Source organism: Plecotus auritus, assembly GCF_963455305.1.
Source record: "Plecotus auritus genome assembly, chromosome: 9".
NCBI classification, from domain to species: Eukaryota; Metazoa; Chordata; class Mammalia; order Chiroptera; family Vespertilionidae; genus Plecotus; species Plecotus auritus.
In genome coordinates this window covers 137,793,379-137,811,647 of record NC_137783.1, presented here as the reverse complement: position 1 = coordinate 137,811,647, position 18,269 = coordinate 137,793,379, and the positions used below count along the sequence as shown (strand labels likewise).

General features: G+C 40.5%; 1 protein-coding gene across 11 annotated transcripts in view; it reads right to left on the bottom strand.

Moving 5' to 3' along the window:
• Positions 1 to 18,269, bottom strand: part of CELF1 (CUGBP Elav-like family member 1) — an 81,520-nt gene that overhangs the window by 21,501 nt on the left and 41,750 nt on the right. For 8 of the 11 annotated variants that reach the window (XM_080688618.1, XM_080688617.1, XM_080688615.1 and 5 more), the window contains 3 exons: positions 3,062 to 3,249; positions 1,222 to 1,304; positions 818 to 866 (listed from right to left, as the gene is read on the bottom strand). In XM_080688618.1, the coding sequence (XP_080544744.1) occupies positions 818 to 866; positions 1,222 to 1,304; positions 3,062 to 3,239 (310 nt within the window). In that variant the 5' untranslated portion in view covers positions 3,240 to 3,249. Of the gene's footprint in view, positions 1 to 817; positions 867 to 1,221; positions 1,305 to 3,061; positions 3,250 to 15,112; positions 15,265 to 18,269 lie in introns of all 11 variants that reach the window. The other 3 variants (XM_080688610.1, XM_080688613.1, XM_080688614.1) reach the window with 1 other exon arrangement.

The window sequence follows — 18,269 nt, the reverse complement described above, 5'->3', positions numbered from 1 at the left end:
GCACACACAAACACACACAGAGAGAATTATTTTTCTGTCATAAAAAGGAATAACATTTTGCCATTTGTGACAACATGGATGGACTTGGGGGCTTTATGCTAAGTGAAATAAGTCAAACAGGAGAAGACAAATACAGTATGATCTCTCTTCTATGAGGAATCTTAAAAAGAAAACAAAACCCCAAACTTATACAGAAAACAGGTTGATGGTTGCCAGTGAAGGGGTCCAAAAGGTACAAACTTCCAGTTATAAAATAAATAAGTCATGAGGATGTAGGCTGCAGCATGGAGACTACAGTTAATAATGCTATACTGCATATTTGAAAGGTGCTGAGAGAGTAGATCTTAAAAGTTTTCATCATGCCGAAACCCGTTTGGCTCAGTGGATGGAGCGTCGGCCTGCGGACTGAAGGGTCCCAGGTTCGATTCCAGTTGAGGGCATGTGCCTTGGTTGCAGGCACATCCCCAGTAGGGGGTGTGCAGGAGGCAGCTGATCGATGATTCTCTCATCGATGTTTCTAACTCTCTATCCCTCTCCCTTCCTCTCTGTAAAAAAATCAATAAAATATATTTTAAAAAAAGTTTTCATCACAAGAAAAAATTTTTGTAGCCATGTATGGTGAAAGATTTTAACTAGCTTTATTGTGGTGATCATTTCACAATATTTATCAAAACATTATGCTGTACATCTGAAATTAACATGCTATATATCACTTCTACCTCAAAAGAAATTACTCAGAGCACAATGCAATCAGATGCCATGAGAACAGCAAACTAGAAAAAAACCTGATAAGGGGAGGGCCTAGGTGCTTGCTTACCATTGCTCTTCTCACTGTCAGCAGGTTTCATCTGTATAGGATGATGCATCTGAAAAGGAGAAAATGTGAATATTACCACTGTACACACTGAAGCAGAAATATAAATGAGGACTCTAAAGAAATACCAAAACTAGAGCCTGTAAGAGTTCTCTTGAACTCACACCTGCTTCATGACCTTTGCCCCACAAAATATCAGAATGGATAGAACTCTGAATCAAGAAGTAAAAATTCTCTTGGCTGAGAAAGAACTACTTTCAGCCTATAATCTTTAAAAGTTCCCTTTACATCCATACCTGTGAAAGTCACCCTTTCCCCAAAATGGTTTTCAATGTGTATCTAATACATGTAAAGTATGTTCCATGTGTCAATACCACCACAGTTCCACTTAGTAGGAGCTTTCTTACCCCTGGGAGGACCTTCATATTGTGAAGAGCATTCTGTGCTTCTAATGCAGCTTTGCGAGTGTAAAACGTAACAAAACAGCACCCTGCAATAAAGACGATTTCACAAATCAAACCAGTCCTTTGAAAGTAGAGAATTCTAGAGCACTCAGTACTCCCTGGACATACAGGGTTGGGGCAAAAGTAGATTTACAGTTGTGAGTATGCAAAACAGAGTTTATTCTTGCATCATTAGTATTTATTGCATTATTCCCCAAACAAACTGTAAATCTACTTTGGCTCCACCCTGTATTAGAACTTAAAAAGAAAAGGTAATGTTTATTAAAATATGAGAGAGAGAGAGAGAGAGAGAACCTAGCAGAAAAAAAACACACACTTTTTTTCTATGCATTCTTTTTATTGTTATAGTCTCTTAGTTATATTAAAATTCTTCTTTAGCTGCTCCTATAACATCTCTGGGAAAGATGACTTCCCTTGCAAAGGTCACAGTACCAAGCCATTCAACCCACCCTATTTGGAGCATCAGGCAGTGTGCTGGGCAAGAGGACTCAACTACAAACAAGACAAAGAGGGGCCTTGAACACTTGTGGCTCTTCGTCTATCAGAAGCTCTTCATCTTTCAGAAACTTTCTCTTTTAGAATAAACCACTCCTTACATTGTAGCCAATTTCTATCATATGCCTCAAACATAATTATCATTTTAAATTATAAAATTTCTTAGTATCTTTTCTGGGGGACTCTTAGTTCCCATCAAATATAATTAAGTTTCTAGCAGCACATGGTGCTGACTGAGATCTGTAAGTTTTATGCTTTGTATCTTTGCTGGGGATAGGAGGGAGGAGGTATATTTTGTAAATCTTGGGTCCATAGTCCAAGAGACACAATACAGATGTCTTTAAAAATCACTCTGCAATTAAGATTTAAATTACTGCACATTATATTGCCAGTCATTTTCAGAAAATACAAGACTTTAGAGAAAGAGGGGAAGCAGGTCGGGGGGTGGGGGAGAAGAAGACCACATCAATTTGTTGTTCCACTTATTTATGCATTCACTGGTTGATTCCTGTATGTGCCCTGAAGGAGGATCAAACCTGCAACCCTGGCATATTGGGATGACATTCTAACCAACTGAGCTACCCAGCCAGAGCTGAAACTACAATACTTTGCATTTTTGTTAACTATGCCAAAAATAAAAATTAATCCCTCTGCTTCTAGATCCTGTTATTAAACTGGTTTTCAAACATGACAATCATACTTGTTGATATTTGCACTGCAGAACAGCTTTCACTGAAGATTACTCTGAGTCGGTCACTTGGAAAAATAAGAGTATGTCTCTGTGTGTAGGGGCAAAGATTATGCTTTATCGACCATCAGTCCTGTGAAACTTCCACTCTGCGGGATATATCTGGAAGCAGTTCAACCTTTCTTCTCCTGTTCATTTTATAAGCTATAGCAAACAGGTTACCTACAAAAAAGGCTCTCCTAGTTGCTAAGCCATCCTGCAAGGCCTTTATATACATTAACAGAAACCCATGGGTTCAGGGACAGTCTTTTTCTTTCCATGGCCTTCCCCTCCCATTAGAATTAGCTTACCATAGCCAAAACATTAAAGAAAACCTTATGTGATTGGTTTACTAAATGTACTACCCAAGATCCAAATTACAAATCAACCTCATGAAGTCACTTTGATTTTTTATTTTTAAGTCATTAAATGAGTTTGGCCTGGAATATATAGGGACTATAAAAGAACATATTCCCCCCTCCCAATATGACCATAGGAACATTCTGACAATGAGACAGTATGTACATGACAAAAAATTGCACATGAAACCCAAATCTTCACCTTTGCTCTGAGGAGGGTTTTGGCTCCTATCTCTTAGAACGTTGATTTCATAGACAGCACCATACTGTTCAAAGAGTTCCCTCAAGTCCTTCTCAGACCAGGTCCTCGGAACCTGGCCCACAAACATCTTGATAGCATCAAGATCCGGTTGGTCTGGGTGGTCCAGGGTGCCGTTCATTTTCTTTGAGCTGCATTAGATAAAATAAAACTACTATTATACATTCATGTTGCTCTCTAGAGGGAGTTTTGTTTCCTTTAAAGATCTCAACTATTTCCTGGGAAAGTGGGGGGTGGGAGAATCTACTTCCTCTCATGACATCCGTTCAATTTACCAGGGTTCCCAGGTCCTCCCTCAGCATGGTCACCCCTCCCATTAGCTTTAGATCCCAAACTAAAGCTGCCATTCTGATTAGGACATCCTAGGTTTTAATTAAGAAATTGAGTGTCACTTATTCTTTATCTAGCATGAGAATTCTCAGAAGAACTTAAAAGTCAGAGTTTCTAAAGCAAATTTTAATACTTTTAACAAAGGGTTTTTTAAATGTCCATAAAATAAACAAAGGACTATTAATTATAAGATTCAGGACTCTCAATAGTACAATGACAGTTTAAAAGTTTTCTTTCAGTAGACATTAGAACAGAAGCACTTGATTTCAAAGGCCTAAGCTACGGACTGACTAAAATGTTGGTCTTTGAATGTGTCTCATGTGCTTAATTCTGGTGCTCTTGAGATAGGCCCCCTGACCAAAACAAAGTTTTGCCTCTTAAACTCTAACAAATGATTGTTATATAAAATAAAGGGCTAATATGCAAATTGCCCCTTGACCAGGAGTTCAACCAGGGGATGATGGGGCGGCCAGCCAACCGCCCAAGGCCTCTCCCCCTGGCCAGCCCTGTCCCCAATTGGGGGGGTGGGGGCAGCAGGGCCAGCTGGCCAAACACCCATGTACCGGGCTTCTAGTTGTTATATAAACATAAACAATGATGTCATCATTCTAGATTTTTATTGTTTCTAAGTTATCCAATTTAATGCTACTTTTCCAAGATTTTACCAGTTAGTTCCCTTACCAACTGCAACCATTATAACAAATTCCTCCAATCCTCTCACACCAAACTTGTAATGCTCATACTTGAATACCTTCATTGCTATCCTTGCAATTGCCAAGAACCTCAGGGGATTCTTACACTACAAATATTTCTACCATTCAAAATAAATCAAAGACCTTCCCTACCAATGTTTTAAGATCTACATCAGTAACAACTTAAATTCCGAAGAGCCATCATAATGAACTTTTATGCTAGTGCTGGCTGTTTAATCCAGAAACACATCACCATATTCAAATTTGCCATGTTTTAATATCTAACCCTAAATAAAGTAATAGTTCTCATTAAAGGAAACGCAAGTTTTTACACTACTGTTTTTTTAAAAAATTCTTCATTGTTTAAAGTATTACGTATGTCTCCTTTTTCCCCCATTGACCTCTCCCCAGCCCTTCCCACCCACCAGCACATGCCCACCCCCTACTGTCTGTGTCCATGGGTTATGCTTTTATGCATGCACTCAAGTCCTTTGGTTGCTTTCTTACCCCCCACCCCCCGCCTTCCCTCTGAGGTTGGAAGGTCTGTTCAACACTTTTATGTCTCTGGATCTATTTTTGTTCATCAGTTTATGTTGTTCATTATATTCCACAAATGAGTGAGATCATGTGATATTTATCTTTCTCCGACTGGCTTATTTCATTTAGCATAATGCTCTCCAGGTCCATCCATGCTGTTGCAAATGGTACAAGTTCCTTCTTTTTTACAGCAGGGTAGTATTCCAATGTGCAGATGTACCACAGTTTTTTAAACCATTCATCTGCTGATGGGCACTTAGGCTGTTTCCAAATCTTAGCTATTGTAAATTGTGCTGCTATGAACATAGGGGTGCATATATCCTTTCTGATTGGTGTTTGTGATTTCTTGGGATATATTCCACTGCTATCTTTTGAATAGTATTTGAAAATCATTGAGAATGATGAATCTACGAAAGGAGCTCAACCACTCTTTTAATTCCGAAATCTCTTGTAACTGAACACCCACCAGGGCTATTCTCACATCACCTTTACTGAAACCTAGCATTAACATATATTTTTATTGATTTCAAAGAGGAAGGGAGAGGGAGAAAGAGATAGAAACATCAATGATGAGAGAGACGCATTGACTGGCTGCCTCCTGCATGCCCCACGCCACACCCATGAGCCCGCAATCCAAGCATGTGCCCTGACCCAGAATCAAACCCTGACCTCCAGGTTCATAGGTTGACACTCAACCACTGAGCCACACCGGCCAGGCTAAACCAACTCTTGTCGCTATGTCTGTAGAGGGTCCCCATTCTCTAGCTCTTAGTCTAGAGCTCCTTGAATGCAGAAACAATTTTATTTCCTATTCATTGTTGTAGCTACACTTGGTATAGTGCCTGGTTCAAAGTAAGCACATACTCAATGTGAGATGGGAGAAATTTCTTGTTCTCAACAATTCCCCTATTTAATCAACTAACCCTCATAAAAATAAATGCTGTGCATAAAGAGGGCTCACAAATTAAAGAGCAACTATTATCTCTTATGATTACTTGATTGTCACAGGATCAATCTACCTGTAGTAGAGGGTAAAGGGAGCCAAATATATGGTGATGGAAGATGATTTGACTTTGGATGGTGGGCACACAATGCAATATACAGATCATGTATCACAGAAATCTACACTTAAAACCTATATAATCTTGTTGACTGGTGACACCCCAATAAATTGAATTAAAAATAGAAAACAAAGTAAAAAATAGATTATGACTAGTGAAACAATGAGTGTCACTCCCTAAAAACTGCTGCCAACAACTTTAATGACCAATTATAATATTTTATTAAAATGTTGCTAATCTTTCCTCCTACTTCTATTCTGGGGAGGGTTAACATAGAAAACCAATGGTGCTCAGAATGTTTTGATGATAAGGAAACTGACAGCAACTTAAGAGGCAGGGTTTTAATAACTTGTATTACATTATAAGAAAATGCTTTCAGCTTATCCCTTCCATCTATATTTGTGTGCTGTTTCTAAACTTTCTACATCATTGTTTAGTGCAAAAGCATAAACACAGTCAACAAATGTGGATTGTGGTTTATCCAAAAGTTTAGTGAAAACTCAAAATTCCAGACACATGATCTTCCTTTCTCTCTTTATTCTCCCAATCCTCCTCCATGTCTTCAATCCACCTACTCCATTAACATCCCCACCCCAATACCAATTCATTAGAAGAATCCACAAGAGCAGTGCTGCTCAAAGTACCCAAGGACCAGGGATAATCTTCAAACTTAACTCTTTAGAAACTTTTACAGCAATTGGACCAAGTCATTTTGTAAATGTTCAATCCAATAAAATAAAAAGACACAAAATGCAAATTTACACCTTATTTTGTTTTCTACTCAATTGTTTTTACTGTATTTTACAAGTTGGAAGAGGCACAGGACACAGCCCTTCACCATTATAAGAAGCACTTCTAGAGCACAGCAAGTTATCGAGCCAGGCTCATGATGCTGTGGATATCATGCAACTGGAGTTATCCACTGACTTCTTCCTTCCTCCAATAAATACTGCGCATTTATATACATAGCCACTGTGTTAGATAAATAAGAAAAAAATTTCTTTGGAGCTCAGGAAGACAGCGTAGAAATGAAAGTGATAACATCAGCTACGAATAATCTAAAAAAAAGGGAGAAGCAACCACATGTATACCTATGTATATGTAATAAGCAGTCAAAAGCTTTCTCATCAACTGTTACTGTGTCTGAAGAGATGAGCAACAACGCTCTTCCATCCTCAACCTTAATTAAAAGTAACCACTGCTGCCGAAACCGGTTTGGCTCAGTGGATAGAGCGTCGGCCTGCGGACTGAAGGGTCCCGGGTTCGATTCCGGTCAAGGGCACGTACCTTGGTTGCGGGCACATCCCCAGTGGGAGGTGTGCAGGAGGCAGCTAATCGATGTTTCTCTCTCATCGATGTTTCTAGCTCTCTATCCCTCTCCCTTCCTCTCTGTAAAAAATCAATAAAATATATATAAAAATATATATATCCTCAGGTGAGGATTAAAAAAATAAAATCCTCTAAAAAAAAAAAAAAAAAAAAAAAAAGTAACCACTGCATGCCCTGGCTGGTTTGGCTCAATGGATAGAGTGTTGGCCTGGGGACTGAGGGGTCCCGGGTTTGATTCCGGCCAAGGGCACATGCCTGGGTTGCGGGCTTGGTCCTCAGTGGGGGGCGTGCAGGAGGCAGCCAAGCAATGATTCTCTCTCATCATTGATGTTTCTATCTCTCTCTCCCTCTCCCTTCCTCTCTGAAATCAATAAAAATATATTTTAAAAAAACATATAAAAGTAACTACTGCAGCCCTAACTGGTTTGGCTCAGTAGATAGAGCATCGGTCCATAGTCCTGGGTTTTATTCCAGTCAAGGGCATGTACCTTGGTAGGCTTGATCCCCAGCCCTGGTTGGGACACATACAGGAGGCAACCAATCAATGTGTCTCTCTCACATCAATGTTTCTCTCTGCCTCCCTTTCACTTTCTCTAAAAAAAAACACACAAAAACCAAAAAGTAACCACTGCATTAAAAAGCCATCTGGGACAAGACACCCAGTGTGATATGCCAAGGATCCCACATCGTTCAGGTATGGCATTTATATACCACTAAATCCATTCTCATATTTATGCCTTACCTCCCACCGATGGAGAGCTCCTTAGGATCAGTGATCAGGAATTATGTGTATTTTTTACACCTGCTCAAGAACCAATGAATTCAGCAACCCTCTGGAGAAGTATCTATTGTATACCTGTCATTTCTTTCTTTCTTTTTTTTTAAAATCCTCACCCAAGGATATTTTCCCACTGTTTTTAAATAGAGTAGGAGGGAGGGGGGGAGAGAGAAAGAGAAACAGCCACATGATAGAGACACATCGATTGGTTGCCTCCCAGACTCACCCCTATCAGGGCCAGGGATTGAGCCTGCAACCAAGGAACGTGCCCTTGACCAGGAATTGAACCCGAGACCCATCTGTTGATGAGCCGATGCTCTAAACCAGGGGTGGGCAAACTTTTTGACTCGAGGGCCACAATGGGTTCTTAAACTGGACTGGAGGGCCGGAACAAAAGCATGGATGGAGTGTTTGTGTGAACTAATATAAATTCAAAGTAAAGAAGCGGAGGGGAGAGCAAGAGAACCCTTCGCTCGCCCTGACTGGTTTGGCTCAGTGGATAGAGCGTCGGCCTGCGGACTGAAGGGTCCCAGGTTCGATTCTGGTCAAGGGCATGTACCTTGGCTGCGGGCACATCCCCAGTAGGGGGTGTGCAGGAGGCAGCTGATCGATGTTTCTCTCTCATCGATGTTTCTGGCTCTCTATCCCTCTCCCTTCCTCTCTGTAAAAAATCAATAAAATATATTTTAAAAAAAAGAGAACCCTTCGCTCTTTCGGCTCCGTGGGCCGGATCCGGCCCGCGGGTCGTAGTTTGCCCACGGCTGCTAAACACTGAGCAAAACCGGCCAGTGAAGTACCTGTCATTTCTAAAAGGCAAGTCTATAGAATTCTTATCTTCTGTGGAGGTACTGAACTGGGAGTAAGATGGAAGAGAGGAAAAGCAGGGTATGCAGCAGTGAGGAAAGAAGGGAGATAAGAAGGCAGTCAGTGTTTTAGGGGAGAGGCATGGCACCATCCCACCTCTATGTTCTGCTTCTGACAGCAGAAGCAAATAATGGCAGCAACTGGCAAATCATTTAAGAATGAGAAACTGGCCCTAACCGGTTTGGCTCAGTGGATAGAGCGTCGGCCTGTGGACTCAAGGGTCCCAGGTTCAATTCCGGTCAAGGGCATGTACCTTGGTTGCAGGCACATTCCCCAGTAGGGGGGTGTGCAGGAGGCAGCTTATTGATGTTTCTCTCTCATCGATGTTTCTAACTCTCTATCCCTCTCCCTTCCTCTCTGTAAAAAATCAATAAAATACATTAAAAAAAAAAAAAAAAAAGAATGAGAAACTGAGTCGTCCCAGCTGGTTTGGCTCAGTGGATAGAGCGTCAGTCTGCAGATTGAAGGGTCCCGGGGTTTCATTCCAGGCAAGGGCATATGCCTGAGTTTCTGGCTCAATCCCCAGTAGGGGGTGTGCAGGAGGCAGCCGATCAATGATTCTCTCTCATTACTGATGTTTCTATCTCTCTCTCTCCTTCTCCCTGCTTCTCTGAAATAATTTTTTTTAAAAAATGAGAAACTGAGAAATCAGACCCAGAGGCTGCCTTGTCTACCTGATTTTTCAAGAAACATGCTATAGGAAAACAGAGTAGAGAACCAACTTGTAAGATAAACAGGGAAGGGAAAACAAAGCTTTATTTTCAAAGCATATATCTATTCAAAACTCCTAAACTCCCTTTTCTCTTTCTCCTATCTTTCCCCATCCTGAAACTTCCCAGCCCAAAACCAGCTCAGAGGACAGAGCTGATGTTCTGTCCCACTTCCTTACCATCCCCAGGGCCCTGCTGATCCACTGGCTGGCCAGAAACCTAAGATCATGACCTATGTTTAAAACAGAAGGATAGGCCTGACTAATCGAGTTCCTCTACAAGTACACTGAGCAAGACAACAGCCACTAGCCACATGTGACTATTTAAATTTAATTTTAAAAATCCAGTTCCTCAGTCACACTAGCCTCATGTGACTAGAGACCACTGCATAGGACAGCAGAGATACAGAACATTTTTATTATCACAGAAAGCTCTATTGCACAGCATTGCTCAAAAGAGCCTGGAATTGGTTAACAGAAACAGGCAATTAGTGGTGAAGTCAGAAGTGGGAAAGGTACAACTAGAGGTAGTATGAGTTAAGTTGACAAGATAAAAGGGCAGTGGCCAGAGATGGCAGGGTCATGCTACAATGTAGATGAAGTTCAAAACATGCTGAAGTGAAAGAAAACTATCACAAAGGCTACATATTGTATGTCCATTTACATTAAATACCCAGAATAGGCAAATCTATAAAGACAGAAAGTAGACAAGTAGTTCCCCAGGAATAGGAGTAAAGGGTGAGGGGAGAGAGGGAAGGGAATGGTTGCTAATGGGTATAGGGTTTCTTTTTAGGGTGATAAAAATGTTCTGGAATTAGATAGTGGTGACAGTTGCACAACTTTATGGATATCGTAAAAATCAATGACGGTATGATTTAAAGGGGTAAATTTTATGTTATGTGAATTATATAAAATTATGTTATGTGAATTATATAAAATACAGAGACAGAGAAAAGGAGTGAGGCATCAGAAGACAGGCTGGAAGGGCAGGGGCAAGGCAAAGAAAGCCGTGCTGTAACCAAGGTTATAGAGTAGATGAAGAGTATTAGCAGCAGCACATGCAGAGAGCAGAACATTTAGGGAACATAAATGAGGCATAAAAGATAGTTTCCAGGTCTTCCAGATGTGGAGTTTCTGATTACATTATAGCCCAGCCCACGTGTCCTTACAAGAAAACCCTTAAATACTACCTTCACATCTGTTTAAAAACTATTTCCAAACTCTTTCATTACTCATTTTTTTCGCTCTCTCCTTCTTTTTCAATACCTATTAACCGCCATTTATATAAATACTTGTTGCATCCCAGTCTCTAGCCACCACCCACTTCTACCAGGTCCCCCTGGCTCACATACTGTACTATGAAAAAAAACTGGCATAGAAGAACATCATAATAAAAAGGACCCAAAAACACTGGCCTAAGTTACTTAGCAGCTGGTTCTCTAGTGAGAACAAGACAGAACGTGTCTTTGCTGGAAAAAAGTAATTTTCATTTGGATAAAGGGAGCTCTTCCTATGTTAGCTGGGGTATTAGGTACTAGAAAAAGCTATCAAAAAGATTTTTAAGACATCACTCAACAATAGAACAGCTAACAATCTGCTTGTAAAGGTTTTCAAACTTTTCCCTGAGGTATGGCGGTAATGTCTGGAGTGCCTATCTCTGTAATCATCTCTAATTATAAAAAAAACTCACAGGACTTATCGTTCATTCAACCGTACTTTCCAAATTTCCTACAACGTGCCAGATACTACACACTATAAGGGTCTATTAAAGTGGACAGAATAATTCCTGTCCTAGAGGCAGTGGCACTGAACAAGTGGAAAGACGCAACTATAATACCCAACAAATGCTTTAGCAAATGAATAAAAGTTCTGTGAAAAAAAAAGTGGCTAATAGCCTGGCCAATGTGGATCAGTGGTTGAGTAGCAACCCATAAACCAGGAGGTCATGGTTTGATTCCTGGTCAGGGCACATGCCTGGGTTGTGGGCTCGATCCTCAGTAGGGACTGTGCAGGAGGCAGCCAATCCATGATTCCCTCTCATCATTGATGCTTCTATCTCCCTTCCTCTCTCTGAAATCAATAAAAACATATTTTCTTAAAAAGTGGCTAATAGTTTTATTTTATTTGGAGGGGGAAGTATATGCAGAAATTAAAGGTGAATGGCCTAAGCAGCTGGGAAAAGTGCTATATAGCATAGAGGTATGAAAGCCTAAGGCAGGGGTCCTCAAACTTTTTTTTTTTTTTAATGTATTTTATTGATTTTTTTACAGAGAGGAAGGGGGAGGGATAGAGTCAGAAACATCGATGAGAGAGAAACATCGATCAGCTGCCTCCTGCATACCCCCTTCTGGGGATGTGTCCGCAACCAAGGCACACGCCCCTGACCAGAATCGAACCTGGGACCCCTCAATCTGCAGGCCGACGCTCCATCCACTGAGCCAAACCGGTTAGGGCAAACTTTTTAAACAGGGGGCCAGTTCACCGTCCCTCAGACGGTTGGAGGGCCAGACTATAGTTTAAAAAAAAAAGAACTATAAACAAATTCCTATGCGCACTGCGGGCCTGGGACAAGTCGGCTGCTAAGCAGGACAGGCAGCGGCACCCGGCAGGCCGGATAAATGTCCTCGGCGGGCCGCATGTGGCCTGCAGGCCGTAGTTTGAGGATGCCTGGCTAAGGGGTGGTGATCAAATGGTAAGGACTCAGAAGGAAGAGGAGAGAAGATTGAGATAACATTAGAAAGTTAGAAAAAAGGACTTGAGAAAGTTAGGAGAGAGTATAAAATAATCTAAAATATTAGGGAGAAAAAGAAAATATATATAAATGAAAATCGATAAGAATAAAGAAATAGGTTAGAGAGACCAGTGAGGGGCTTTCCATATTATACTGAAAGAACTGGACTTTAATCCAAGATTTTTAAACAAGGATCACATTTGTCATTTGTCTCTTAAAAGACATCTGGCAATAATCTAGAGGATGATATAAAGTGAGAAAATATGGAGATCAGAAGGCTCTTGAAAAAAACTAGCTCCTAAAATTAGGAACCAGTCCTAGGCAATGCTGAGAAATTGGGGGGGGGGGGGGGGGCAGAATCCACTAGAACTTAGAGATCACTCCATCAAGGAGATGAGGAAGAGGAAGAAGTTACCAATCACTCTTGGATTCTAGTGCAGACAATATGAGGGATTGTTTTTGCGTGGGGAAGCCTTCAGATGGAGATATTCAAAGTCACAGAGCTCAGGGGACACTTACGGAATATATATAGAAATCTGAGAATCAGAAAAGCACATTAGTACTCCCTTAAGCAATGGGAGAGCTAAGAGAAAAGACCTAAGATACAACCCCTGGAGACAACCACATCTTACAGTGCACGCCAAGTAAGAGGAACCAATGGAAGCTGGAGAGTGGTCAAAGCAGAATCAAGGACATTGTTACAAGTGAGAACAGGCACTAGGGGTCAGGTCCCAGGGCCCAGAAATTTTTAAGTAAGATACTGGTACATTGCTAGATCACATTCCCAGGCAATATCTCTTCAGAGGTAAAAGCACTGAGGTCAAGCCTCCTGCTGAAGTAGTATGGGTGTAAAGGGCTTACAATCCAAGAAAGGGGTAGCAAGCACACACCTTTCTCAAGAGCTTTCTTCTTCCTAACTCTATGGTGTGTGTTTTGGTATATGGTGTCTACTGAGGCCCGAGGACTTGCCATAATGAGAAGAATTGATGGGTAACTCTGCTCAATGACAGCTGAGGCCTGGTCTAAGGGGTAAAAATAAGGAGTGTATCATTAAAATTGCACTTTAGGGCCAAGGTTGACACCAACTCTCCTCAGGCAAGCCAGTTTTAGCCCCTCTCAACTGAGTTTCTCATCTGTAAAATATGGGCAATAGTCTATGCCAAATTTACCTCAAAAAGCTTTTGTGAAGATACAGGACTAAAGCAGATGTGAATGCACTAGGGGAAAAAAATGATATAGCAGTCTACTCCCTGATTACCTCTATTCAGAATGGCCTACATTCAGTCCATTAGTTGTCAAACTCTGGTGTACATGAAAACTACATGGGACACTGTTTGAATACAGATTCTTAGACCCTACTCCAGAATAAGAATATCTGGGCATGGGCCCCAGAATATGCAATTTTATGTTCCAAGTAACTTTCATGCAATGTTCCATGGTCCAGCCTTCATGGGATGCTGAATCAATCCAACCTTTTAAAAGATGAGAAAACAGACTGAGGAAAAATGCTGTATCTAAGGGTTGAATACGAGGTAGCAACAAAGCAGAGAGAGAAAGTGTTACAATGAAAGATAATTTGAGCCATAAAGTCCTATTACTAGGGATCATATATCTGGTACATGGGAATATTTTTATTATATAGTAAGTCTTTATTATGATGCCATTCACTGTGATTTCACCTGTTATCTACTCTCATAAAAAGTCCTAAATAACTATTATTTTTGGAGACTACAGGGAAGGGATAGGATTTATTTCAAACAAGCAAGTCAACTAACTTTGAGGACCGCTACACTATTCCATGAAGAGCTATTCTGAATCTATTATCCACATCAGTTACACCCAATCCCAGGGTAGCCTGGTTTGCACGTGGAGGCCTAAACTCAAAGACTTGCAACTATCCCATTATCTAGAAAATATTCTACCATTTAATATTCTTGGCTTTGAATAACTGAAGACTCATTTGCTTGAGGTCCCAAGATACTCTGAAGCCTGGTTACAGTAGCTGAAATCAGGAGTTAGAAATGTGTCACCTACAAAGCCCAGAATTCAGATCCCCTGTAGCTACAACTCAGGGCCAGGTTAGCATGTACAATGGCAGTGTCACTTTTTGAACAAGTACTGTAAACTAATGAGCTTCTCATTCCCATGTTCAAAATTTATTTGGGTAAATTGCCAATCAAAATTGATCTAATTGGGAGGGCGGGGCACCTGATACCTCCCAAATCATGTATTGTGTTGCATTTTCAATTAAATTGGGGGGGTAGGAATAAAAATCCAGAATTACAGTTTACATGGCAATACAGCATGCTGCATACACTACTAAATACATCCTCTGTAATGAGTCTAAGAATTTCATCATTAAAAATACCTTCCCAAAAGATTCTTTGAAATTACATACCCAACCTAAAGCAATAAAACTACAGTTTAAAAAACAAACAAACCTCAGAACCTATCATATGGGAAAACATTATAGCTTGGAGGGACAGGAGCCAGCACACTTGCTGGCCATAATTCCAAATGTACCTTCTTCTGTATAGAACTTCGTTATAGCTTTGAGGAAATCAGCAGTAATGAGATAGAATCAGACTGTAATAGATAATAACAATAGTCCTAGCCGGTTTGGCTCAGTGGGTAGAGCATCGGCCTTCGGACTAAAGGGTCCCTGGTTCATTTCCAGTTAGGGCACATATCCAGGTTGTGGGCTCCGTCCCCAGTAGGGGGTGTGCAATGATTCTCTCTTATCATTGATGTTTCTATCTCTCTCTCCCTCTCCCTTCCTCCCTGAAATCAATAAAAATATATTTATTTTTTTTTTAAAAAAAGAAAATAACAATAGCGTGGACTTTGGCTTCTTCACCCAATTATTTCTACTTTTAAGGAAAAGAACCAGTTACATTAAATAACAAAGAAAACAACCCAGTACCTCTGCTTATGATAAAAAATTAGACAACAAAAATACTTACACGGGACTGGAATTCAAAGAGCAATGATCCACCATCATTTCTGGAAGGAAATCCAACTTAAACGCAGCCATCACCTCACTCTCCCCTTCAGAAGCCAATGATATTAACTTGCTGCACTTGTCTGATCCACAAATACACACAGCTTTAGCTTCCTGGGCCCCACAAAAAACACAAAGTGGAAACAGGAGCTCAGGGAAACCAGCAGTAAGTGCCACAGAAACAGGCAGGACTGGGGAAGGGAAAGGGAGCATTGGATTAAAAGGGGGATGTGACCATGTGAAGGGAGGCTCAGCCCTGCACACAATGAAAGTGCTGATGCACCAGGCTTGTTTTGTGTGATTTTCCCTGGCAAAGCAGTACTAAGTGCACTGTCAGATAAATAGAGTGTCAGATCCATGAAGATAGCAGTGGCTAACAGAGCAGAAGAAACACAAACTTGTTTCACATCTTCCCAATTCCTCTCCCTGCAAATTAGTTTCTGAGGACCCCCAAAACCTGAAACTACCTGGAAGAAAAAACACCTCACCTTACATGGTCTGAAAATGTTTTTGGAAACTGAGTTGTTAGCCTTGGTCGAAACTTAGTTTCCACGTGCCAAAGACAGCAGTGAGCACAGTGCTTGGGTCCAAATTACCTCAGAATAGTCACATACAGAGGACCACTGGTTCAGACCATCAAAAGCATCCAGGAGCAAGCTGGTTGAAGAACTGGACACCAGGAACTTACTGCTCACATAACTACTACCCGCACTGGACCTTGCTTTCTTGATGGCGTTGACAGCAAAGTGTGCTTTCTCATCAGAGTGAAAGACTTTAAAAATTGCTGCTTCAGTGACATTCATTAGGTGGCACAAGGCAGAACTTCTTCCCTAACTCTGAATCTTAATTTGCCAGAAAATTTAAAAGGCAAAAATGAAAATGGAATTGTAATATTCTGCCTCTTGACAGAGTACTAGAAAATAATATCTTCTCAGTTGTTTGACTTTCCTAATAATGAAAAAGAAATGGGGCCTGCTAGGGACAAGCACTCAAACATGTAAGGAAGGGCAGAGAAATGCAGGCAAAGCCTCTTGGTTCTCTGTCCTCCTTTAAACCTGCTAAACCATGATTAATGAATGCAACATAAAAATCCTATTGTGGGGAGCAGTAGAGATGGATATACTTAGCAATAAGGCAGATGTGGTGCTCCCGTTCTCAATTTAGCTCCACATCCCTCCAAACAACAAATGGTGGCATTTCAATATTTAGGCGATGACTCTAAAACTGTATCTCTGAAGGTTCCCAAATTTCACAGGCCTTCTTTCCATTTTTATCTTTAGGGTTGCCTTACCTCAAAGATTTCACTTCACTCAAGCTCAGTTAACAACACAGGGAACTTTGAAAAAAGAAGTTATATTCAGCCTGTAAAGAGGTAAACGAATGCACTCCTAAATGTGTATAGTTACTTTAAAAAAAAAACCACACAGTATAGGCCTAACTGTTCTCATCTGTATAGAAATGGCTGACACCTATCCTGCATGTGACGGAGGAACGTAGAATCTGTGTCTTCTGTCCAATATGCATATGTAACCATCCAAAACTTAAAAGTGTAATAGTAGCTAACTACTTTTCTATTTTGTCAGAGACCCTGGCTCATTTGATCTACTGCTTTAGAGGCAGCAGTAGCAGGAGCTCTCTGCCATTCCATTGAAGGAGGAAGCAAAAACAGGCTACAAGTGAGAGGAGACTGGCACACAATACACAGTTCACCAAGCCCTGCTGCCAGGCAGAGGATGGGAACCCAAGCTGGGACTGGTTAAGTTACTCGCTAGGTATGTCCTAGTTTCTCCTGTGTACAGTGGCGCTGATCCCATGCCTCCTCCTATAGTAAGTTATCTGGACCTATGAGTAAATTTGTGAGATCAGTTAACCAAATCAGATTTTTTAGTTCAAGGATTCCTTTAAAAGGAATCAACGAATTTTAAAAGAATCCCACTGGTTATTGTTATGCTTTTATTCTTCAGTAAAAATACATGGCTTGTAATTATCTCTCTGTTTCAATCAGAATCACATCTAGAACAAGAGAGTACTTAAATGTGGGAGACTTCACTGAGTAGCCTGGCACTGCTCAGTGCATGAAAGGATGTGCACTCCTTACAGTAATTTTCACCAAGCCAAATGTTGAGAAGCATTGACTTGGAGTAATGTTTTAAAATCCACTTTACGATATATAAAGCAACACTGCTTTAAAAATCATACAAGATGGAAATGTTATTACATGAAGGAGAATGCTTCCTTTTAGGCAGGTCACAAGACTTATCTCGGTATAATTAAATTCAACATGCTTGGGGTAGGGAAACACAGAAACTAATCACAAATCACTCAATTTTAGAAAAGGGTTACAAAGTTAATTGATGATAAAAACAATTATGGGAATACAAAATGCAAGTGTTAAAATTAAAAAGCAGAATCAAGAGTTATTCACAAAAAAATGCCCAGGTTGTTTTTAATTTCTAAATCAGAAACACATTCCAGGCTTTTCCCATGAAGAATGCATTAGAAATAAAGAGTTAGCAGGAAGAATTATAACCAAGGGTCTACTGAAAAAGGACTTAACCTTCCCTCAGTCCCTTTTTACCACTTGTCCTCGCATTATGAATTTATATTCATGAGTTCCTTTTCTTTCTTTGATTCTCAGTTTTCTTTGCTTAGAATATTCTCTATTTTCTAAGGGCAATAATTCAAAACTTTATTATATGAATGCAGGGGCAATCTGTCTGCTATAGCATTAAGAATCCAAATCATTAAAAATGATGGGTCTAGAGCCCTGGCCGGTGTGGCTCTGTTGGTTAAATGTTGTCCCATGAACCCAGAGACTTGATCCCCAGTATTCTACGTGCAGGAGGCAGCTGATTGATGTTCCTCTCTCTCTTAAACACACACACACACACACACACACACACACACACACACACACACACACAAAACAACAATAAAAATATGTATTTTTTAAACTAAAATGATGGGTAGGGTAGATAAGGGAATCCTCAAAAGAACAGCACAACCTGCACTTAAAATATCCGAGTGGAATAAGCAGTTTAAAAACTGAATTAGAAGAATTGCTAGAAATCACAGCCTTTGTTTTGTCAAGTGAAAGAACAAAGCATAGGCGAGGAAAA